The sequence below is a fragment of the Phoxinus phoxinus genome (genome assembly GCF_949152265.1).
Source record: "Phoxinus phoxinus genome assembly, chromosome: 11".
NCBI lineage: Eukaryota > Metazoa > Chordata > Actinopteri > Cypriniformes > Leuciscidae > Phoxinus > Phoxinus phoxinus.
Window position 1 is genome coordinate 34833247 of NC_136886.1, and position 25691 is coordinate 34858937.

The 25691-nt window shown below is 40.1% G+C and overlaps 2 protein-coding genes across 5 annotated transcripts; both read left to right on the forward strand.

Moving 5' to 3' along the window:
- Positions 1-1322: 1322 nt before the first annotated feature.
- Positions 1323-20861, forward strand: ap1m2 (adaptor related protein complex 1 subunit mu 2). Of its 2 annotated transcripts, XM_079629352.1 has the most exons (12): positions 1323-1600; positions 2000-2156; positions 4140-4207; positions 4282-4412; positions 4492-4639; positions 10637-10763; positions 11526-11668; positions 13564-13635; positions 17332-17490; positions 17765-17890; positions 20271-20346; positions 20798-20861. In XM_079629352.1, exons 1-12 carry the CDS (start codon positions 1559-1561, stop codon positions 20821-20823), a joined length of 1275 nt encoding a protein of 424 aa, XP_079485478.1. In that variant the 5' UTR covers positions 1323-1558; the 3' UTR covers positions 20824-20861. The 2 variants fall into 2 exon arrangements, with proteins under 2 accessions (XP_079485478.1, XP_079485479.1); XM_079629353.1 differs by lacking the exons at positions 20271-20346; positions 20798-20861 and adding an exon at positions 18558-18683 and having other exon boundaries at positions 1425-1600.
- Positions 20862-21334: 473 nt separating this feature from the next.
- On the forward strand, positions 21335-23362 carry cdkn2d (cyclin-dependent kinase inhibitor 2D (p19, inhibits CDK4)). Of its 3 annotated transcripts, none has more exons than XM_079629356.1 (3): positions 21335-21514; positions 21624-21810; positions 22517-23362. In XM_079629356.1, exons 2-3 carry the CDS (start codon positions 21634-21636, stop codon positions 22877-22879), a joined length of 540 nt encoding a protein of 179 aa, XP_079485482.1. In that variant the 5' UTR covers positions 21335-21514; positions 21624-21633; the 3' UTR covers positions 22880-23362. The 3 variants fall into 3 exon arrangements, with proteins under 3 accessions (XP_079485482.1, XP_079485481.1, XP_079485480.1); XM_079629355.1 differs by having other exon boundaries at positions 21362-21514; positions 21655-21810; XM_079629354.1 differs by having other exon boundaries at positions 21476-21810.
- The last annotated feature ends 2329 nt before the right edge of the window (positions 23363-25691 follow it).

Below are 25691 nucleotides of genomic sequence, written 5' to 3' on the forward strand. Positions count from 1 at the left end.
TAAAACATTGTATACACTAACACAACGTGCTCTCATTATAATAGTGAACAATGTACCAACATAAATAATAATAATAAAATATAATATCTTGGGGTTTTATTTTTGATAACCTACAGGTCATCATCAGAGGTTATTTAAGACAAATTCAAGTCGTGTTTGCCGCACGTGTTCACAACCGGTCAAACAAAGATGTTTTCTTTGAACGTTCCCTGCAGGTTATTTTGGAGTTTTATTTTATAACCATGTAAACTAATTACAACGCTGCAGATTATACCAATAGGCTACAGAGATCATCCTAATGCGGAAATGTATATTTAATTTATAAACAAACTGCTCGGACACACTCGATCTCAGTCGCGCACTGTCGAGCGCGCTCTCGGACACACTCGCGCACTGTCGAGCGCGCTCTCGGACAACGGTACTCTCGGCACACAGACTGATTAGGCAAGGCTACGTCTGTAGTGACAAGGCACACTATTTTATTATCTGCTTACCTTGATTGTCATCCGAACTTTCAAACGCGCATCAGCGGCTCCGACTCCGAACCTATGCTCCGAACTCTCTCTGAACTTCTCACACGCAACTGACCTATCACGCGCAAAGGTTTTCAGCGAATCAACGATCAGAAAATACTGCAGTGAGAACGTTGTTGGCAGATGTTACAGCTGTGGGCTCAGCTAAACTCCTCTCCTGTCATTAATACACTGTGGTCTAGTCAATATAGTCATCAATAGAAAATTAACGGATTGAGGGGGAGAAAAATGGATTTTGGCGTGACATTTCTTGCCTGTGCGTGAGAGCGTGAGATTGATGCTGAAAGCGTGAGAGTCACGCCAGATGCGTGAGAGTTGGCAACCCTGGTACAGGACAAAATACAAACAAACAAGAAGAAGAAATACAAATATCAAAAATACAGTAATAAGTTACAAATTAAAAGCTTGACTAAAATATGTGTATTAAGAAGTTTCTTTAAAACAATCCAGAGAAGCTGCAATCCTAATGTACAAGTGTTTCTCTGTCAGTGTGTTTGAGGGAGAGGAATAGAAAAGGTAAAAATTATATAAGTAGGCCTATGCTAAATCAAGACAAACATATTGTTGTGCTTTCTCCGTGTTTGGGCGATCAGTGTCCGTGGAGGCGTGAAGAGAAGCACACAACAATTGCCAACACATCTGATTGGCTAATAAGAACACATTATGTATACATGAAAATAACTGTAACAAACTATGTATTTTAATTAACACTATAACACCATATCAAAACATGCATGCGTTTATGCTTTAGAAGTGTTCGCATGCCTTAAAGGGTTAAGTCTACTGGTGGTGTGTGTGTGTGTGTGTGTGGTTTGATGTTGCCCTCTACCGGGGCTCTTCTGCTGTCACGTGATCTCTGCCAATGTTTTACCTGGCGCTCTGTGACGTCATCGCGCACGGTTCAGGAAAAGGAACTGATGATGAGTTCATAACTCTCCGCTAGCCTCGGGAATGTGACTAAACCCACTTTAAACTGTTTTAACCGTGTTCAACACTGAGCCAGGGGGTTTTATCAGCTTTAGAGCATGTCTGCGTCAGCTGTGTTCGTGCTGGATCTGAAGGGGAAGGTAATTCAGACTTATAATGAACGACTTTATAGGTGATATTTGTAGATGAAAATTCACTTGATTTAAATACGTGTTAAACACCCGCTGTTTATAATAATCTGAGCATATACAGCTGTCTGCTTCAAACGACTATTACAATATCAGTCTTTAATGGAGATTAGTGGTTAATTATTTAAAGTCATATGATAGTATTTGACCTCTTTTGAAGATGTGCCCTATTAGCAGTGTATGACATGAGCAGATGTCATTTCCTTCCCAAACAGGAAGGAGTATTATTAGACAGGAAAGAGTCTTGTTGTTGAGATACAGATGACGTCACTTAAGATATAGGAAGATCATAAATTATGAAATGAAATCTTTGATGCAAATGTCGCGTTTCCCACTTTGTCTTCCCATCAGGTGCTGATATGCCGCAACTACAAAGGCGACGTTGACATGTCCGAGATCGACCACTTCTTCAACCTGCTAATGCAACAGGAAGAGGAGGGGCTTGTTTGTCCTGTGATGTCACATGGCAACGTCCACTTCCTCTGGATCAAGCACAGCAACCTGTACTGTATCCTTTTACATCACAAACTTCCGAATCTGATTGCGAAAGATAAAGTTATTCCAAAAAAACAGTGCTAATTAGATTGAAGGTGCATCCTAATTCGTATGCTTATGCACTATTCTATGCCGATTTGTAGTATAAATAGAGCAAGTAGTGCATGTGTTCACACTGAAAATGTGCACTTTAAAAACCCGGATGATGCACTTAATTAACCGAAAAAACGAAGTGTGGAATGGCGGACACTTCATACACTCGACTGTCGCAGCTTTAATTACATAACGTAAGGGGAGGGGCATCAGACTCCAATGTTCTACATAGTGCACAAGAACATAGTGCACAAGAACATAGTGCATAAGAACGTAGTGTATAAGTTCATAAGTACATAGTGCATAAGTATATAGTGCATAAGAACGTAGTGCATAAGAACGTAATGCATAAGTTCATAAGTACATAGTGCATAAGTACATAGTGCACAAGAACAGTGCATAAGTGCATAGTGTATAAGTGAAGTGCATAGTGTATAAGAACGTAGTGCATAAGTACATAGTGAATAAGTGCATAGTGTATAAGAACATAGTGCATAAGTACATAGTGCATAAGTGCATAGTGTATAAGAACATAGTGCATAAGTGCATAGTGTATAAGAACATAGTGCATAAGTACATAGTGCATAAGTACATAGTGCATAAGTACATAGTGCATAAGTACACAGTGCATAAGTGCATAGTGTATAAGAACGTAGTGCATAAGAACGTAGTGCATAAGTGCATAGTGTATAAGAACGTAGTGCATAAGAACGTAGTGCATAAGAACGTAGTGAATAAGTGCATAGTGCATAAGTGCATAGTGTATAAGAACGTAGTGCATAAGAACGTAGTGCATAAGAACGTAGTGAATAAGTGCATAGTGTATAAGAACGTAGTGCATAAGAACGTAGTGCATAAGAACGTAGTGCATAAGTTCATAAGTACATAGTTCATAAGTACATAGTGCATAAGAACGTAGTTCATAAGTACATAGTGCATAAGTACATAGTGCACAAGAACAGTGCATAAGTGCATAGTGTATAAGTGAAGTGCATAGTGTATAAGAACGTAGTGCATAAGTACATAGTGCATAAGTACATAGTGCATAAGAATGTAGTGTATAAGTGCATAGTGCATAAGTACATAGTGTATAAGAACATAGTGCATAAGTGCATAGTGTATAAGAACGTAGTGCATAAGTACATAGTGCATAAGTACATAGTGCATAAGTACATAGTGCATAAGAATGTAGTGCATAAGTACATAGTGTATAAGAACATAGTGCATAAGTGCGTAGTGCATAAGTACATAGTGCATAAGTACATAGTGCATAAGAACGTAGTGCATAAGAACGTAGTGCATAAGAACGTAGTGCATAAGAACGTAGTGTATAAGAACGTAGTGCATAGTGCATAAGTACATCTGTATAAGACGTGGTGCATAAGTTCATAAGTACATAGTGCATAAGTACATAGTGCATAAGAACATAGTGCATAAGAACATAGTGCATAAGTACATAGTGCATAAGAACATAGTGCATAAGTACATAGTGCATAAGTACATAGTGCATAAGAACATAGTGCATAAGAACATAGTGCATAAGTACATAGTGCATAAGTACATAGTGCATAAGAATGTAGTGCATAAGTACATAGTGCATAAGTGCATAGTGTATAAGAACATAGTGCATAAGTGCATAGTGTATAAGAACGTAGTGCATAAATACATAGTGCATAAGTACATAGTGCATAAGTACATAGTGCATAAGAACGTAGTGTATAAGAACGTAGTGCATAAGTACATCTGTATAAGACGTGGTGCATAAGAACATAGTGCACATGTACATAGTGTTCAAGTGCATACTATAGTGTGTGAATTGGCACACCGCTTGTGTTTTGTTGATGTGATGTGTTGAATGTTCAATGGTGTATCAATTTCCAGCTTAACCTGCCAATAAAACCAGTGGTGGCCACAACCAACAAGAACTCTAACGCTTCTCTGGTGTACGCCTTCCTGTACAAGCTCGTGGAGGTGAGTCGGCCGAGGCGTCGCGGGTGATTCTTCACGCCAGGTCTAGATCTGAACTCACACACACTTCTGTTCAGGTGTTCACGGAGTATTTCAAGGAGCTGGAGGAAGAGAGCATTCAGGATAACTTCGTTGTGGTGTACGAGCTGCTGGACGAGCTCATGGACTTCGGATTCCCGCAGACGACGGACAGCAAGATTCTCCAGGAGTGAGACACGTTTGCTTCATTCGCTCGTGGAGGAGCTCGTGTCTCGTGAGCTCATGTGTGCTGATGCTCTTCCTCATAGGTACATCACTCAGCAGGGGAACAAACTGGAGGTGAGCAAGACCAAAGTGCCCACTACGGTCACCAACGCCGTGTCCTGGAGGTCAGAGGGCCTTAAATACAAGAAGAACGAAGTTTTCATCGACGTGATCGAGTCCATTAATGTGCTGGTGAGTTACATCATCTTCCTCGTGTTTCACAGAGCACGGCTCACATATGTAGGGGTGGGCGATATGGCAAAAATATCATATCATGATTTTTTTCAGGAAAATCACGATTAACGATTTTATCACGATTCCTTTTCATGTTGGTTTTACTATTTTGCAAGTGACTGAGCATCACAGCCAAACTAATGTATTTAAAAACAAAGCCTTAGGTAACAACATATAAAATAAAAAAGAATGGCAGACATTTAGGCCAAAGTGGCGAAGATAAAAAATATTTGTCATTGTCTTTGTTATTAAAAATTAAGAACAAAGATACACAACTTAATATACAAATAAAAAAAACAGTGCTTTATTTTTTCAGCTACAGGTGTATTTAACAGCATTGAAGAAAGTAATTAAATGAACAAATATGAAAATAAAACACAACATCGACTTCAATATAAATTTTACATTGATTCTTATTAAAGCTACTATTAAAGTTCTCAGTCAAGAGTGAGTGAGATGCTCTTTGTATTTTGTTGTTTTATTAACAGGTATAGTTCTCCAAAGATTTAAATTCTCTCAAGCCGTTTTAAACCCGAATAAGTCTCCCTCTTCTGTTGAAAATAAAAGTTATTTGGAGGAATGTGGGTAACCAAACAGTTGATGTACCCCAGTGACTTCCATAATAGTTTTTTCCTACTATGGTAATCAATGGGGACCAACAACCGCCCGGTTAGCCACACTCCTCCAAATATCTTCTTTTGTGTTCAGCACAAGAAAGAAATTAATACAGGTTTGGAACAACATTAGAGTGGGAGTAAATAATGACAGAATTTTTATTTTTGGGTAACTGTCCCTTTAAGGACAAGCGGCAGCATGTTTACTATTAGGGCTACTGTCACTTTAAGATCTGCGCGCAACAAGTCTACACGCATTTGACAAGGCAGATTTTTTCTTCATGTTTTCTATTGTTCTTTCACTTTAGACATAACCAACTTTGTTTATGTAAACCTTGTGTGTATTTGACAGTATTAGCGCAATAAGATAACTTAGTTCAGTAACGGGTGCTGTTAGACAGGCTTTTAGTGCATGTGCGCGCGTCGGGTCTATTGCGCTCAGAAAAGTGCCCGTTAGAACAGCGCATCAGAAGCGAATGACATGTTTAACCGGCAAGGCTTTAAAGCACATGCAAATAATTAATTTTTATGAACTACAGTGTCCCGTTCCTCTGCATTTCATGTGGATATACGTCGCGCTGTACAGTATGTTGAGACGGAGGCGCCAGAAATGCAAACTGATAAAATGGACGATCCTACGATATTTCTTTAAAAGCAGATCGTGGAGACATTTTAATCGTCCACGATCAAAAATCGTAATATCGCACACCCCTACACATATGTCTCTCCTGTTGGGGTGTTTGATATATATCGTCTACGGTAATATCCAGATTAACAATGTGCAATTTGACATTGAGTGTGTCCCACAAAAACACACCTAGGCCCTATCTTGCACCCAGCGCAACTGACTTTGTACACGACGCATGTCTCATTCCTATTCTGCACCCGCGCACAGCGGACTCTTCCCTCCACAGACGCACGTCGGTAAATTAGGGAATGAACTTGCGCTCGGGGGGGCGGTTCAGTGAAAAGAGGAGTGTGTTCCGGCGCAAACGTTCCCTGGTGATATTCTGCAGTTTCAGAAAACAACTCCTCCACTGACCAGGAGAAACCCAGTCTAAAGTCAGCGGCGCCGCGCGTTAGTCATATGCTATTTTAAAGGAACACTTCACCCATTTGCATTAGACTTTGTATCTTTAGAAACCCAGTCACATTTTCGAATGGTCATGGTTTATTCCCTTATTTTCCCCTGAGATGGGAGAAATACGGATTTAAGTGTTCCACTTCCTGCTTTTTATGACGCAAAAATCGTCATTTTGCGTCATAAAAAGCAGGAAGTCAAATTTCTTTGAATAAGGGTAAGACTACAAACACTAGCTCATCATTTATCCAGTAGGAGGCGCTGTTCCGCATGTTTTCAACCCGCCCATAGAGGGATCTCACTCACAGAATGTACATATAGTGTCAGCCATTCTTTTTTTGGAAGCTAAGCTAACAGTTTCTTATTCTGTGGAGAAAGCTGAGTAGTAGCGGTGACCATCCTCTTTTTCCCGGACATGTCCGGCCGTCGAGATGGTCCAAATTATCCGGGATTCGGCTTTTGCTTTCTGCAGTCGCATTCATAGTTTACACGCACACCTTTTGTTTCAATCTAACTGAATTCATCCCGATCGGTGAATCTGAGTGTTTACATGAACGCTAAACAAGTGATCGTTTGATGTGCGTTTTAAGATTGCTAGGAAAATTCCCTCTCCTCCGTGAGAGATACGAGACGGGTGCGTCTCACAGGCGCCGGCGCCACTCATCAGTAATCACGCCACCGGGCTCGCATCGTTCTCCGCGGCCGTCAGTCTCGTTCCTGCTCGTCACAGTAAACATGAGGAATGGCGACTGTAGAACGCAAAAGCCGAATCCTGGACATTTTGGGCGACATCAAAATACTGGGCAGACTCACTAGTAGCATAGCCTTGTTGTTTACTGCGATCTCTTACCGGTAGGCGTGGCCTCCTAGGGCAGCGAAGCAAGTGCATTCTGGGAGTTGTTGTCTTTCATCCCCATAAGCCAAAAATACATTTTCTGGCTTTTCTCAGTCTAGAAGGCTCCAAATTCAAAAATAATTTCACATTTCTTCTACATAAATGACCTATTTTTAATACACATTCATCTTTCCAGAGGTGAAGTGTTCCTTTAAGGGCGCGTGCTTGGCCATTATGTAGCGTGTGCACAACACACACACACTTTGATTCTCTAATCTAAACAGACGCAGCAGTTTTAATTTTTGCAAATCATACATTATTACAAGGAAAAATATTAACACACGAGGAAAATCATTGTTGTGTCCGTGAAGATGTGAAAAAATAAATCTAGCTTACACATTTACCCAAATTATTATGACGTCTGTTTAACCGAAGCTAATGTGTGTGTGTTTCTCCCATCATCCCCAATGTCACTTCTCTGTGCTTTACGGCCCTGACGAGAACGTCGGTCTCCTCGGCTGTGAACCGCTTCTGGCGTGCGCCGGCAATCCGCCGTTATAATAGCAATCCGCCGTTATAATAGCAATCCGCAATCCGCCGTTATAATAGCAATCCGCCGTTATAATAGCAATCCGCAATCCGCCGTTATAATAGCAATCCGCCGTTATAATAGCAATCCGCAATCCGCCGTTATAATAGCAATCCGCCGTTATAATAGCAATCCGCCGTTATAATAGCAATCCGCCGTTATAATAGCAATCCGCCGTTATAATAGCAATCCGCCGTTATAATAGCAATCCGCCGTTATAATAGCGATCCGCCGTTATAATAGCAATCCGCAATCCGCCGTTATAATAGCAATCCGCAATCCGCCGTTATAATAGCAATCCGCCGTTATAATAGCAATCCGCCGTTATAATAGCAATCCGCCGTTATAATAGCGATCCGCCGTTATAATAGCGATCCGCCGTTATAATAGCAATCCGCCGTTATAATAGCGATCCGCCGTTATAATAGCGATCCGCCGTTATAATAGCGATCCGCCGTTATAATAGCGATCCGCCGTTATAATAGCGATCCGCCGTTATAATAGCGATCCGCCGTTATAATAGCGATCCGCCGTTATAATAGCAATCCGCCGTTATAATAGCGATCCGCCGTTATAATAGCGATCCGCCGTTATAATAGCGATCCGCCGTTATAATAGCAATCCGCCGTTATAATAGCGATCCGCCGTTATAATAGCGATCCGCCGTTATAATAGCGATCCGCCGTTATAATAGCAATCCACCGTTATAATAGCGATCCGCCGTTATAATAGCGATCCACCGTTATAATAGCAATCCACCGTTATAATAGCGATCCGCCGTTATAATAGCGATCCGCCGTTATAATAGCAATCCACCGTTATAATAGCAATCCACCGTTATAATAGCGATCCGCCGTTATAATAGCGATCCGCCGTTATAATAGCGATCCGCCGTTATAATAGCGATCCGCCGTTATAATAGCAATCCGCCGTTATAATAGCAATCCACCGTTATAATAGCGATCCGCCGTTATAATAGCGATCCGCCGTTATAATAGCGATCCGCCGTTATAATAGCGATCCGCCGTTATAATAGCGATCCGCCGTTATAATAGCAATCCGCCGTTATAATAGCGATCCGCCGTTATAATAGCGATCCGCCGTCAATCCGCCGTTATAATAGCGATCCGCCGTTATACAGTGCTATGCATAAGTTTAGACACCCATGCTAAAGTTGACTAAAAAGAGGAATAAAAAATCATCTTTTGGAAATTGAACTTAATGCCTTAATTTAAAAAAATAGGAAAAATCCAACCTTTAAGGACACCAATTTTCTTTGTGAATGAATAATGTATCGTAAATAAATAAATGTTCTTCCTTAAAATACAGGGTGCATAAGTTTGGACACCCCTATGTTAAATTCCCATAGAGGCAGGCAGATTTTTATTTTTAAAGGCCAGTTACTTCATGGATCCAGGATACTCAGCATCCTGATAAAGTTCCCTTGGCCTCTGGAATTAAAATAGCCCCACATCATCACACACTCTTCACTATACCTGGAGATTGGCATGGAGTACTTTCCATAAGATCATCTCTCAATGCAAATCAAACCAGCTGTTAGGCTAACTGAAATAAAACCATGCCAATCTCTAGGTGTGGTGAAGGGTGTGTGATGATGTGGGGATATTTTAATTCCAAAGGCCAGGGGAACTTTATCAGGATGCAGAGTATCCTGGATCCATGAAGTAACTGGCCTTTAAAAATAAAAATCTGCCTGCCTCTATGGGAGTTTAACATAGGGGTGTCCAAACTTATGCACCCTGTATTTTAAGGAAGAACATTTATTTATTTACGATACATTATTCATTCACAACGAAAATTGGTGTCCTTAAAGGTTGGATTTTTCCTATTTTTTTAAATTAAGGCATTAAGTTCAATTTCCAAAAGATGATTTTTTATTCCTCTTTTTAGTCAACTTTAGCATGGGTGTCTAAACTTATGCATAGCACTGTAATAGCGATCCGCCGTTATAATAGCAATCCGCCGTTATAATAGCGATCCGCCGTTATAATAGCGATCCGCCGTCAATCCGCCTTTATAATAGCGATCCGCCGTTATAATAGCGATCCGCCGTTATAATAGCGATCCGCCGTTATAATAGCGATCCGCCGTTATAATAGCGATCCGCCGTTATAATAGCAATCCGCCGTTATAATAGCGATCCGCCGTTATAATAGCGATCCGCCGTTATAATAGCGATCCGCCGTCAATCCGCCTTTATAATAGCGATCCGCCGTTATAATAGCGATCCGCCGTTATAATAGCGATCCGCCGTTATAATAGCGATCCGCCGTTATAATAGCGATCCGCCGTTATAATAGCGATCCGCCGTTATAATAGCAATCCGCCGTTATAATAGCGATCCGCCGTTATAATAGCGATCCGCCGTGGAACAAGCGCGCCGGCTCTTAAAGGGAATGTGAGAGGACGCTCTGATTGGTTTATTTCACGTTACGCCCAAACCACCTATTGTGTCTTATTATTCTAATTTAATTTATGGATTAAATGTAAGAATTTGACACAAAAGATGATACATACCTATAAATAGGTTTAAAAAAATAGCTGTATAAACGTACAAATGCCCATGAAAGCTAAAAATCTTATTGAAACTTATTGGAAAAGATGATGTCTGTCACTGCTGTGAACTGACCAGCACACAATATAAAGAATATCAAAAACTTTCGGAGTTTCTGTTCACGGCGGTCCTAAACCGTAAAGGTACCAACACAATAAACGAACTCAGCAAAATATAGTCTAATAATCGTTATATAAAATATAGAGAAATGATTACACCCCTGCTCTCCTGTAGTGTGTGAAGCTGTCTGTGTGTGTGCAGGTGAATGCTAACGGCAGTGTCATGAGCAGTGATATCGTGGGCAGCATCAAGCTGAAGACGATGCTCTCGGGAATGCCGGAGCTGAGGCTGGGCCTGAACGATCGCGTGCTGTTCGCCATCACCGGCCGTAAGAGTCACACTTCATCAACTAAGCTGTTAATTCATTAAAGCGGTGGTATAATGCCCTTTTCACAAGATGTAAATTAAGTCTCTGATGTCCCCAGAGTGTGTGTGAGAAGTTTTAGCTCAAAATACCCCACAGATATTGTATATAGCATGTTAGCTGTCAGTTTTTGAGGATGAGCAAAAACTCACCGTTTTGTGTCTGTCCCTTTATATGCAAATGAGCTGCTGCTCCCGGCACAGGGGGCGGAGCTTCAAGAGCTCCATTTACCTCACACACACACACTGGAAATTTCAAACACTTTTAGCCTTTTATGAGACTCAAAAAGAAGTGACAACATGTAGAAGAACAGGACATTTCTGAATGGTTAGTTGATGAATTTATGTAGATTATGTGTAGTTATCTTCTAGTCATTGATTAGCATATTCTGTCATGATAATCTATAATTTTAGGGTTTGTGATGTCACTAATCCGGGAGGAATTTCGTGTAGTTCCTACCAGCCGTTTGTTGTAGTCCTTAAAAAGCAATTTCTGTAAAAGCAAATATCTCCCTTTGCTCTGAACTTTGAGTGTTGTAACTTTGCAGATGTTGTTTATGATCAAACAGCAACATTACACACTAACTACAGTTAGAAAAGTCAAATCATAATCAACCACCCCTTTAATAAGTGTTGTGCAGGATGAGGTCGGTCCTGGAAATAATGTAATTGTGTGTGTGTGTGTGTGTGTGTGTGTGTGTGTGTGTGTGTGTGTGTGTGTGCACAGGAGACAAAGGGAAGACTGTCACCATGGAGGATGTGAAGTTTCATCAGTGTGTCCGTCTGTCGCGTTTCGAGGGCGACCGAACAATCTCCTTCATCCCGCCTGACGGAGAGTCCGAGCTCATGTCGTACCGGATCAACACACACGTGAGGCTCCTGCACCAACACATCAGTGTGTGTGTGTGTGTGTGACTAGCGTTTGAAATTTAACGATTCCAATTCCTATTTCGATTCTGATTCTTATCGACTTCTAATTTCCATTCCAATAAGGAATCAGAACCTTAGATATCATTCACATTTAGTGTTATTGCAAAACATTTAATTGTAACCAAATATCACATGAACACAAATCAACAGGCCGAAGAACACTTTGCCTGTGGTTTAAAAATACCATAGAAAAACAACTAGCCGAACTAATATAAACTTCAAGCATTATTAAAGACAATAAACACTCGGTCATTAAACTGAACAAGAGTTTATTTAAAAAATAAACAATCACAACAAATAGACACAGCTGAACAAAGATCTGTGCTTTAAGATTTTCAGGTACAGAAACTGTAATCAAATGTAAAATAACAGCACTTTATAAATAAAATATACATTACAAATATAGTTACAAAAGTTATTCAGTCAAGAACGAGTGAATTTTCTCTGTTGCCCAGTATAGCACGAGTCGTCTCGCGCTTGAAAACTCATATATTGAAATGCTCACAAAGGAATCGATAAGAGGAATCAAAACTTTAATTTTTATAACAAGTATCCGATTCCTGACCTTTCCTGATTCCGATTCCTACATTTTCTAATTTCTTAATTCTTGATAGACTAACACACTGAGAATCTCCTCTGCATACAGCAGCACACACAAGCACATGACACTCTCTCTAGTTACTCATGAGTAAAAGCAAAGTGACAGAAAACCATTCTTTGCATTGTATCTGTATTTCATTTCTATATTGTGCAGCATTTTGGGACATTTCCGCTGCTTTCAACCTCTCAGAGTGTGTTTTCTGATCTCTGTCGCCCACACACACCTTCATCTTCCTCTATGGCCACAGGTGACCTATTTTCTGCTGTTTTTCCATAACGTGACTGAGAGAGTTTGATTGACAGGAGTTGTGTTACTTATCTTAGTGAGGTTATGATGAACAACTAGCTGTTGACCGGCTCTGTTTATATGGCACACACTTCAACCAAAAACTTGTTCTCAAACACTGAACATTTGAGGTAGACAGTTTATTAAATGCTGGTGTTAGATTTGATCTTACAAGTTGTCCAAGTTCTCAAGTCCTCCAATTGTTTTTTCGTTTATTCCCTTTTGTAGTGTGTAATAAAGCTGTTTGTGAATGTAAAAGCTCTGCGAAGTTTCAAAGGTCAAAGTGCAGATAAACAGAGTTTTTGTCTCCTAAAGGAAAGAAGTGATTTTAAAGAGAAACGAGTCGTCAGGAAGTCAGTCTCAGTTTCTGCTGAACCTGCGTAGGTTTCTAACTAATTTGCATAATGCCCGTCTGTGGTCTTGATTGGCTGAACAGCGTCTCTTAGCTCCGCCCTCAAACACTGTAGTGTATCTGAGACTGGAAGAGTTCGGTTCGTGTTGTTCGTGTGGAGAAGACGCTGTCTGAGATTGATACGGTAAAACCCACGCCATCGTTACTGTTCGTATCACTGTGATCAAGAGCTGAGATTCAGATATGATAATGAGCGTTTGCTTTCTGACCAATCACAGCAGAGCAGCTCTCAGAGAGGCGGGGTTTAGAGAGACTGAATCTTCAAACGAAGCGTTTCAGAGACTGAGAGAGAAGAGCTGACGCTGCAGTGGAGATTATGAGGAAGTGTTGTTTGATCTTGGATGCATGAAACCCTTTTGTAGGAGACTTTCAAAACTAAATGTAAAAACTTTAAAATAGCAGAATAGGGGCCCTTTAAACAATCTAACGTCCGGAGATCATCTATTACACCATTTTGATCATCATAGTTGACCACATCCGCTGTGTTTAGTGTTACAAATGTCTCTTTTATTAACTATATCATTCTTTCATCTGCAGGTGAAGCCGCTCATTTGGATCGAGTCCGTTATTGAGAAGTTCTCTCACAGTCGAGTGGAGATCATGGTGAAGGTTTGTCAGCTGAACTTTCTTCATTGCACAACACTCGAGACATTACAAGACTAAACGTGAAGGTTTAGAGTCACATTTACAGCATTGTTCAGCAAATGTAGACTGACTCTCTCTCTCTCTCTCTCTCTCTCTCTCTCTCTCTCTCTCTGACTGATGGTTGCCCTTTTTGTTTGGAAAAAGGAACTATTTTTCATGCATTTATTTAATTTTAATTGTATTTATTTAAACCTTATTTGATATCTTGAATTTTTTTTTTTTTTGCTGCTGCTGCTTTTGATGTGGTTTTCTCAATGAAAGTGTTTATTTGTGGGTTTAAATATGTGAAAAAAACATCGTCATATGTGTCAATTGATCAATTTTTTGTTAGGTCAGGCAATGGCAATTTTTTGTTAAATGGCAATTTATACCACAAGGAAAGAAAAAATGGAGCAAAATGTTTGCAACAGTTTGGCAGCTATTTTTGTAAAATTGGTAAAATCTAGGATTTTGATTGATTATCATTATTAGATTAATGCATGATCTTTTATCTTTTGAGGTAATATGGTGTTTAAATAAGGTCCTTTGTGAAATCGTTGAAGAAGAGTTGTTGTTTTGTTTCTTTTAAGATTTTGTTTGTAATATTGTTCTTTGTTATGTAAATCTCTGATTTCATCTCTCTCTCTCACTCTCTCTCTCTCTCTCTCACTCCCTCTCTCTCTCTCACTCTCTCTCTCTCTCTCTCTCTCTCTCCTCTCTCTCCTCTCTCTCCCTCTCTCTCTCTCCTCTCTCCTCTCTCTCTCTCTCTCTCTCTCTCTCTCTCTCTCTCTCACTCTCTCTCTCTCTCTCGCTCTCTCTCTCTCTCTCTCTCTCCTCTCTCTCACTGTTGACACTGTTGACCACCAGATTTTGCTGACAAGATTGAGGGATCAAGTAGGGATGTCAGGGTCAGTTCTAAAGTGGTTCTCCTCATATTTATCTGGGCGTAGCTTCAGTGTTACAGCTAACCAAATAAGGTCTGAGTCTGCGGATTTGCTTTGTGGAGTGCCTCAAGGCTCTGTTTTGGGCCCTGTTTTATTTTTGTTGTATTTGATCCCCCTGGGAAAGATCATACAAATGTTCAGCGATGTTTCTTTTCACCTATTTGCGGATGATATCCAACTATACTGCAGTTTTAAGCCAACAGAGATCTGTAAGTTACACTCCTTGCTGCTTTGTCTTGTGGAAATGAAAGAATGGCTAAGTGTTAACTCTCTGCAGCTAAATGCAGACAAAACAGAAACACTGATTATTGCCCCTGAGGATGCAATCCCTGGGATTAAAAAATACCTGGGTGATTTAGGCCAGTCTGCTAAGTCAAGTCTTAGAAATTTGGGAGTCATCCTGGACAAAGACTTGTCATTAGTGCAGCACTGCAAGCAGCTGACGAGAAACTGCTTCTTTCAATTAAGGAAAATCTCAAAAATTAGAAACATGGTCTCACAAAATGATTTGGAGCTTATCATTCACGCTTTTGTGTCTTCTCGTTTAGACTATTGTAATAGTTTATTTTCATGCCTAAACCAGAAGGAGCTCTCTCGACTGCAATTCGCCTTTGGCTAAGCCACGCCCTAGAATGTAGATTGACCAATCACAGCGCAGCCAAGAACGAGCTCCACAGAGGGTCCGACACTTTTTCACGGCGCTCCATTGACTTCAACGCAGGCGGCTCATATTTTTGATCTCGGCAGGCTATTACGTCGTCGTTTTATCAAAAATATGGTTAAACGTTGTGCCTGGGGCATTTGTAACACAGATACGCGTTTCCCAGAGAGGTTGGAGGGGGTGTCCGTTTTTTCCCCTTCCCAAAACCGAAGTTAAATACTGACAAGTGTCGTCTTTGGATTTAAGTTAACTGTGTGGACGTCCTCACAGTCAGTGAAACCCCTCAAGATCAACAAGCTCACTTTTGCTCTAAGATAGCCTACATTTAGCTTTTAAAGGACAAGTTCGGTATTTTACACTTAAAGCCCTATTTACAGATCGTATCTGATGAAATAGAACGGTTAAGTTTAAAATTTGGACACATGTTCCAGTCCCGAGAATTTTGGGTTTATTTCGCTTCCCCCCCACACCCCCACAATGGTTGTCTATGGCCACTGGAAGATTCCTTCCTAAAACACATTCAACTTTCGTTTACAAAGACGTGAAACTCACCGAGTGGTCAGGGGTGTTCACTGATACGGGCCCAAAAAAAATCGCTGAAAAAGATGCATTCCAACAGGTTTTATCGTAGTTTTTGTCCACCTCCATTGACTTGTATTGAATGTGCTGTGTGAGGTACGATATTCCTCCGCCGCTTCTTCTTCTGCTTCTTCTGTGTATTAAATGAAATGCCAGCGGTTTGCTTGCAATCGGCAAAGGTGCATTATCGCCACCAACTGGTGTCTATTATTCAAGCTCTCAACGGAAGAATCTGGGTGTGACGCGTTTGGCAAAATAGGTCCACAAACGCTAAATAAAACTAAAATTCTCGGGACAGGAGCATGTGTCCAAATTTTAATCTTAACCGTTCTATTTCATCAGATACGATCTGTAAACAGGGCTTTAAGTGTAAAATACCGAACTTGTCCTTTAACCTTACTGTGAAGTTATACTAGTTAGACAGTTTTATGCTGGTTTAGGTTATTATGATTTCGGTTCTCTGCCCTAGCAGCTAATAGTTGATACGCTAGCACACGCTGCTAATAAATACAACTTTATACTCGCGTAGTCCGTTTGCTTTGTAAATAATAACGATTATAAAAGTCAATAGAGACCTACCCAGCTCTGCATGACAGTGTTTCTCCTGATATTGTTAGTCCCAGCCTCTGTCTCGATTAGGATATGCTGTGGCTCATTTTTTGACTGTGACCGTTATGCGTTTGCCTCTATTTGGATGCCTTGTTGTTGCTTGCGTTTCACCGTATGTCTTGAATATAGCCACTGAGCCCCTTTTGCCTACTTCTATCGGACACTTTATTTGCTGCTTTATAAAAGTTTGATAAAATTTCAGCAGGAAGAGCCGTCACAGCATAAGCCATGTTGATACCAAACCAGAGCCCAGATGAAGTTGTCGGAGGTAGCAACAGTAACTAAGGGGGGCGGGGCTTAGCCAAAGGTGAATTAGTACAAAACTCTGCAGCTAGAATTCTGACACGTACTAATAGGAGGTCTCATATATCCCCTATCCTAAAAGAACTTCATTGGCTACCAGTGTCTCATAGGATAAATTTTAAAATTTTGGTTTTAGTTTTTAGAGCTTTGCATGGTCAGGCTCCCTCTTATATTAGTGATTTGATTCAGCGCTATACCCCTGTGCGTGCTCTGAGGTCTGTGGATCTGAATCTGCTGACGGTTCCGCGCACTCGCTATCGTACTAGAGGTGACCGATCCTTTCAGGCTGTTGCTTCTAGTTTGTGGAATGACCTCCCTTCAACTATGCGCTCTATTGACTCTGTTGATGCCTTCAAATGCAGACTAAAGACTCATCTATTTGTACAGGCTTTTAATTAGCTGCTTGTGGGTTGATATGATCATGTTCTGTTTATGCTTTTATTTTGTATATTTTTATGATATAAATGTTTTTATTGTGAAGCACTTTGTGGCCTTATACCTGTGAAAGGTGCTATATAAATAAAGCTTACTTACTTACTCTCTCCTCTCTGTCTCTCTCTCCCTCTCTCTCTCTCTGTATTCCAGGCTAAAGGACAATTTAAAAAGCAGTCTGTAGCCAACAATGTTGAGATTCGCGTGCCTGTGCCGAGTGATGCCGACTCTCCCAAGTTTAAGACCAGCACAGGTCATGCTAAATACGTTCCTGAAAAGAACTGGGTGGTGTGGAGCATTAAATCCTTCCCAGTAAGAAACCAATTACTGATGCTCAGCTCTTCTGTCATAAGATGTTGTGGTGGCACTTTATTTTACAGTCCTGTTCCACATGCACATACTGTACAATGCACTTATTAAAGCAATATCAATAACTGTGTTATAACCCCAAACTAAACCTAAACCTAACCTTAACCCATGTAGTTTCCTTATTACCAGCACTTTCTTGGGTAACTATATAACCGATGTTGTTTTATGAAGACTTGTGTGAAACTGACCCCTCGTCTCTGTCGTTGTCCGTTGGCAGGGTGGGAAGGAGTTCCTCATGCGTGCGCACTTCGGCCTGCCGAGTGTGGAAAAGGACGAGAAAGAGGGAAAACCTCCGATCACCGTCAAGTTTGAGATCCCATATTTCACAGTGTCAGGCATACAGGTGTGTGTGCATGACTTTGCATGGGCATATATGTGTGTTAGCATTTTCTATCGGTGTATTTACACTTGTGCCAAATGTTACGCGTGCAGACATCCCACTTCTCCTGGAAGTTCTGGGCGTCTCCCGTGCCCGGAAATTATAAATAATATCCCAGAAATTAAGCGTGCAAGACAGAAGCCCTGTTTTCACCATCAGATCTTTAAGTAACATTACCGTTTTACATGTTACATGTGCAGACATCCCACTTCTGGGCGTCTCCCACGGTTCCTTGACGGCCGGAAATTATATATAATATCCCGGAAATTAAGCGTGCGAGACAGAAGCCCTGTTTTCACCTGGTATTAAAATTAGTTTTCGGTGATCTTTAGGTAACATTACCGTTTTTCACCTGAAATTAATTATAATGCGTTTTAAATGCGTCTCCTATTTCCTATTATTTCGTCACACTTTACATCCCTTTCAGTACACTAATAAAATTAATATATAATATAATATTCTGTTTTAATGTAATGTTCTTGAATTGGGTGTCTCCCGGAAATTAGTTTTTGCAGAATGGGATGTCAGCATGTGTTCTTTAAAACGGTCTGTTTAAGATCTAATGTAAGACGTTATGATCAGTTATGGAACTTGTGTCTCAGCAAATTAAAAATTGTTTTTTATTTGAAAGGTACGGTACATGAAGATCATTGAGAAGAGCTCTTGATTGGTCGAATCAAGAGATCTCATTGGTCGCTGGTGCAGTTACCATAGCGATACTGTAGCAACACCTATCAGCATTCCTCCCTTTTGTCCAATTATGGGAGCCGTGTTGGCGTGTGTAGCTTCTGATTGGTCGAGGTGTGCTTGTCGTCATGCAGCTCTGTTGCCGATCAAGAGTGCAATGTTAAAAGGCGCAACTGCGAACAGCATAATATAATGTAATATATATAATATTATGTTGTAATGCAATGTTATTTAAGGGGGTGGTGTATGTGCCATCTGCCGGAAATATTTTTTTGCAGGATGGGATATCTGCATGTGTTCTTTAAACACAGTCTGTTTAAGATCTATTGTAAGGCGTTATGATCAGTTATGGATAAGGGTGCAATAAGTTCAGACTGCTCATTTGCATACCGAAATGGTTGACAGCTGTTAATGCACAATCCCCATTTTAGATCGACTAACTGTAATACTAAGATTTCCATTTGAACTGAATGTGTAATAAATCTGCCGGTTTCAGAGCAAAGCAAAGCTGTGATTTTCACTGACACGGAGAAAATTCATATAAAAAATGAAAATGTAAATTTAGTATTGTATTTTTTAAGTGTACTTTAAAATAATTGTATTTATATTTAATACTCATTTTTTAATTTGAAAATATAATAGTATTATCACAATTTATTTATTTATTGTTTTGTTTTTTTATTTATTTAAAAAAACTAACTAAATAAAGTGCAATAATGCTATTAATTATATATATATATATATATATATATATATATATATTAAAGTTATATTTAATGGTTTACACTATGTGCAGTGTGTAAGCACCAAACCGACTCTCCAGGTGCTCTCATGAAAACCAGACTGAAAAACGTATGTGCACCCCTGGCTATGGAACTCATGTCTCAGCAAATTAAAAATTAGATTTTATTTGAAATATCTAAGTAGTATTATCTAAGCAGTATCTAAGAGCTCTAGATTCTCATTGGTCGATGGCACAGTTACCATAGCGATACTGTAGCAACAGCTATTGGCACTCCTCCCTTTTGTCCAATTATGGCAGCCGTGTTGGCCTGTGTGGCCTGTGATTGGTGGAAGTGTTCTTGTCGTCATGCAGCTATGTTGCCAATCAAGCAAGCAATGTAAAGGCGCAACTGCGAACAGAATATAATTTAATATAATATAATCTGTTGTAATGCAATGTTTTTACAGAATAGGATGTCTGTTTAAGACCTAATGTAAGACTTTATGATAAGTTATGGAACTCGTGTCTCTGTAAATAAAAAATGTGATTTATTTGAAAGGTATGACCGATGAAGATCATTGAGAAGAACTCTAGATTCTCATTGGTCGCTGGTGCAGTTACCATAGCGATACTGTAGCAACGCCTATCAGCACTCCTCCCTTTGTCCAATTATGGCAGCCGTGTGTGGTTTCTGATTGGTGGAAGTGTTCTTGTCGTCATGCAGCTCTGTTGCCGATCAAACAAGCAATGTAAAGGCGCAACCGCTAATATAATATGATATAATATAATATTCTGTTGTAATGCAATGTTTTTGCAGGATGGGATATCTGCATGTGTTCTTTAAACACGGTCTATTCAAGATCTAATGTAAAACTTTATGATCAGTTATGGAACTTGTTTCTCAGTAAATTATTATTATTTTTTTTTTTAAAGGTACGGTACATGAAGATCATTGAGAAGAGTGGCTATCAGGCGCTGCCGTGGGTCCGCTACATCACACAGAGCGGAGGTGAGCAAGGGGTTTTGCATATTTTTAACAAAGCAGGTTTTTTCATGATTTATATTTTCGTAGACTTTCTTATTCACACAAACATGCAACAATGTAAAACATTCATAAGCTCAATCATTTAAACAAAAACTATTGACAGACACGCACAAAACTAAATTAAATGAATAATAAAAAAATTATAATATATACAAACACGAATAGAAAAGGAGCTACATCATTTCTGTGACAATTTGTGTAAATATTCTCCTGCCTGGCCATACAATTATGATTTATTACAAATTGCAAAAAAATAAACATAAAAAAAATCTAAAAATTTCTTCACTTCGGATATTTTATATTTATCATCCCGTAAAACAGGTTTTTAAAACGATTGTGTGTTTGGCAATGAAGCAGATGTCAAAAGAATGACTAATGTATTAATTAATGTATTCATATCTGTGTATGCTTTCAGATTACCAGCTGAGGACAAACAACTAATGAGCACTGCAGACATGACTGAGAAATTAATTATTTTTTTTAAGAAAAAGACGTTTATGAAGTGTTTCCTCTATGTTTTAGTCTATTTTATCCTGTCCGAATTTCATTAGAAATGTGTAATAAGTTTGACGCTGAATGTAAACATACCACGCATTTCAGGCACAATAATGTATTTTCACAAGTGCTTTTAGCACCAAATCATGGAATATGATGTCTTTTTGCAATAAATTAAATATATTTGTCTTGCAATTATTGATATCATGTGTTAACTGTTGTGTTGTTCCTCATGATGACATATAACCGGGTCTTGTGTAGACTCTGTCACGAAGGCCCGCTCTTTTTTCCACACTCACACACTCAGTGAATGAACGCAAGTTTACAAACAAACCTTCTCAAATTGCCCGCCTTCTGCACTCTTGATTCTCATTGGTCGCTGGCGCAGTTACCACGGCGATACTGTAGCAACGCCTATCGGCACTCCTCCCTTTTGTCCAATTATGGCAGCCGTGTTGGCGTGTGTGGTTTCTGATTGGTCGGAGTGTGCTTGACGTCATGCAGCTCTGTTGCCGATGAAGCGCGCGATGTAAAGGCGCAACCGCGAACAGAGCATATATATATGATTGTTTTGACGTAATTGTGTAAACACAGATAAACAGCCAACGGTCACTAATCCACAAACAGCAACGAAGAGGTAAGCGCCTTAAAAAGGTGTTCGTACGTTCATTTGGACGTTTCTTGATACCATTTAATCAGTTCTTCAGAGAGATTCGCGTTCATGTTCCGCATTATTTGTGCCTCAGACCGGCTCTTATGTTACTGGTGTCCGCGCAGGTGTTTCTGATGATGGTTCTGGACGGGTTCGGGATACGCGGGAAGAGTCTCAGCACGGCTGCGGCTCAGGGGAACGTGGACTCGGTTCGGCGGATTCTCCAGGATCACCGGGTCGAACCGGACACGCTCAATGAGTTCGGGAAAACCGCACTACAGGTGATTAACCCATTTACAGCTTTAAAACACATTATTATTAATATTACGTAATACATACAGAGCTATTTGTTTCGCTTTCCTTTCCGCCTTTATCATCTGACTGCGATGATGTCGCAATGCCGCTGTCAGTCATCATTATTTACTTTCTTCTGAGCAATATGATCGAAATAATGCGGAAAATACATCAAAAAGTAAACCTAAAGAATACAAACAGGAACTAAATAGTTAATGATGTAACTAAGTCTTATTTTAATTAAACAGAAGCTGGGATGTAGCGTTTTGTCCTTGCTCTAAAGGGTTTGTTCATCCAAAAATTAAAATGATCCTATAATTTGACCTATAAAGCCATCCTTGGTGTATATGATTTTCTTCCTTCAGCTGAACACATATGTTATATTATGGAAATATCCAGGATCCTCCAAGCTTTATAAAATGGGAGTGATGAGATTTTGAAGCCCAAAAATCATTCACTCCCATTTTAAAGCTAGGAAGAGCCAGGATATTACCTAATATATAACTCACATTTTATTTGGCTGAAAGAAGAAAGTCATATACACCAATAATTGAGGTTGAGTAAATTATGCGATAATTAAAATTTTTGGGTTAACAGACACTTTAACTGAGGTCAGATATTTTTGCTTCCTAACATTTTTCACCACTAGTTATGCTCCATAAAGCACATAATGAGATATTTGGTGTGTTGTAGGTAATGATGATGGGCTGCACCAGTGTGGCGTGTGTGTTACTGGACCACGGCGCTGACCCCAACGTCCAGGACCGCTGCGGCGTGACCCCGGCGCACGATGCGGCCCGCACGGGGTTCCTGGACACAGTGCGAGTTCTGGTGGACTACGGCGCCTCAGTCAATGTCCCCGACCACAGCGGCGCGTTACCCATCCACATCGCCATCCGCGAGAGCAACTGGGACGTGGTGGAGTTCCTGGCGCCGCTGTCAAACCTGGCCCACCAGGACAACGCGGGGTCCAAACCGCTGGACGTGGCCCGGGACGCCGGCGCTCCGGAGATCGTGGCGCTGCTGGAGCACCTGATGGCGAGCAGCTCGAATTGAAGAAAGATACGGTGTTGGAGCGCTCATTAGCATTTTTGTAATTTATATTAATATGTTGGATGTTGATATATGTTTCCATAGTTGGTAGTTGAACTCATAATATTAGCTGGAATGTGTAGCGCCAGTTTTGCACAGAGCAAATCCCTGCACTGGATTCAAAGAGAGCCGCTCTCCGTCAGTCACGTGTGGGGTTGCCAGGCACACATGTAAATAACTTAATTTGTGGTATTTTGCTAAATATTTCTGTGCAGAAACTTGAACTGTTAACATTTTTTATTCCTGTACATTTATTCTCTGCCATCCGTGCACTGATGAATTCTCGTTTTGTGTGCAAGTTTGGTTGGAGTGTTTACATCATCTGTAAATAACATTGTATGAATTTATTTTACTTATTTATTGAAGATTTGTATATTAACGTTATGTTTACTGTGGTATTTCAAATGTTATTTATTACGGTGTTTAATAAACTGAAAACTCACTTTGAACTTGTCTTGATTCTTAGTCATTTCATAGCTACTGAGATCATATTTTTATTAATCAAGAACATTCACAAAAAAACAAACATAAGTAGTTTAAAGTCCCCCTGTGGTGAAACTCCAGAATGTAGTTTATGTGTCTATGTGGTGTTTTTAATCTGCTTTAACACACACCATGTGTAAGTTCATAAGTCGACAGCATTGCTGAGTATTTTCTGCTTAAATCTGCAGTGAACCAAAGACAGTCTCAAAAACAAGTTTGAAATCGCTGGTGTTTCTGACGTCACACACTACCTTGTAACCAATCAGATCAACGTGTGATCGTTAACCAGTGGATCTCTGAGTGAGTGAGTGGAGGCGGGGCTCATTTGCATATTCATAGAACCGCGCATACTAAATAAGGCAAGAGTGTTGAGTTACATTCAAGATATTCTAAGGAAAAAAAAGTTAAATATGTAATTTTGGTGATCAAAGATGAGTTTTAAAGGATTAGTTCACTTTAAAAAAAAACTTTTGCTGATAATTTACTCCCCCCGATGTCATCCAAGATGTCAATGTCTTTCTTTCTTCAGTGGAAAAGAAATGAAGGTTTTTGATGAACAGTTTCTCCATATAATGGACGTCAATGGGCCCCAAACGGGTCAAGGTCCAGATGACAGTGTCAGCGCCGCTTCAACGGGCTTTAAACGACACCAGACGATGAATACGGGTCTTATCTAGCGAAACCATCGGCATTTCACAAATAAATAAAAAAGTTTAAGTTTTATAAGCACAAGCGCTGGCCTTGCTCTGTTCTGTGATGCGCGTTCGTGACGTCACGTGATACGCAGTTACGCTGAAAAGGTCACGCTTGACGAGTCAGTGTTTACAGATGTGCGGAAGGAGGACCATACACACATATTCAAATGTCTTTGTGTCAGTTTATCGGTTAAATTGCCCATCTCGTGTGTGTATCCTGGTGTTGGAATATTAAAAAGCCTAAAAGAAAATTTTCGTCAGGATAGACATTTTTTACTTTTCACAGAAGCGTGACCTTTTCAACGTAACTGTGTATCACGTGACGTCACGAACGCGCATCACAGAACAGAGCAAGGCGAGCGTTTGTGCTTATAAAACTTAAACTTGTTTATTTATTTGTGAAATGACGATGGTTTCGCTAGATAAGACCCGTATTCATCGTCTGGTGTCGTTTAAAGGGGTCATGACATGAGAAACCAAATTTGCCTTGATCTTTTGGTATATAAGAGGTCTTTGTACCATTAAAACGTCCTGCAAGTTTCATAGCTTAAGACGTCCTCCCCATTATAAACGAATCATTTATTTAATCAAGCTCTAAATACAGCTCGTTCTGGATCCATGGTAAGAAGTGACGTCACGGTACGAAGTGACGTACCAGCGTTTGCATATGACCGCCTCCAGGCACAAGACAACTACGCTTAAAGCGCAAGACAACTACGCTCATTTCGTATCGCCGCGCGCCTCACAAGTGTTCAGTCGACGGAGAGCGAGTGGGTCTGTGTACAGGGAAATTACGACGCCGCAGATGTGCTGTTCCTGGCTGTGGACAAACAACATCTTTGAATACGCTGCGAAAGATCCAGTCGTCAGGGAAAAATGGATGCACTTTATTTTTTGCGGACGTCTCAGTCACGGCAGTGTTAGTTTAAGCGTTTGTTCTATACATTAAGGATGACTGTTTTGAGCTTTGCCAGAAAACTGTTGCTCAAAGATAAGTCCGTGCCGACTATTCTGGGCTCAACATCGACGACGCAAACTGTAAGTAATGTATTTAAAACTTTAAACTACTTTTTAAATACGCTGAAAGATCCAGTCGTCAGGGAAAAATGGATGCACTTTATTTTTTGCGGACGTCCCAGTCACGGCAGTGTTCTATACATTTAAGGATGACTGTTTTGAGGAAAAAATCCCAATATGATGCTTGGCTTTGCCAGAAAACTGTTGCTCAAAGATAAGTCCGTGCCGAATATTCTGGGCTCAACAACGACGACGCAAACTTACTTTTTACCATGGCTAATATAAACACATTTGTATAAGAGAATCTTGAAAATATGTCGCCTTTCTAGTAGGCCTACATGTGATAGAAAATTAAAAATGTTGCCTTTATCAATGCTGCATCTTCAAAGATGGCCTGTGCATGCATTTTTGTCCGTGGTACACCCTATCATTTCATTGGAATTAGTTAAATAATGTTAAACTGTTAGCAAATTAAGCTATAGGAAAATTATGTAACAATAATCCGTTTTCAAGTGTCTCGGGTTAATTTTTTTTTATTAATTCAAAATAGTTTCACTTTCCATGTGGACACGAGCTGATCC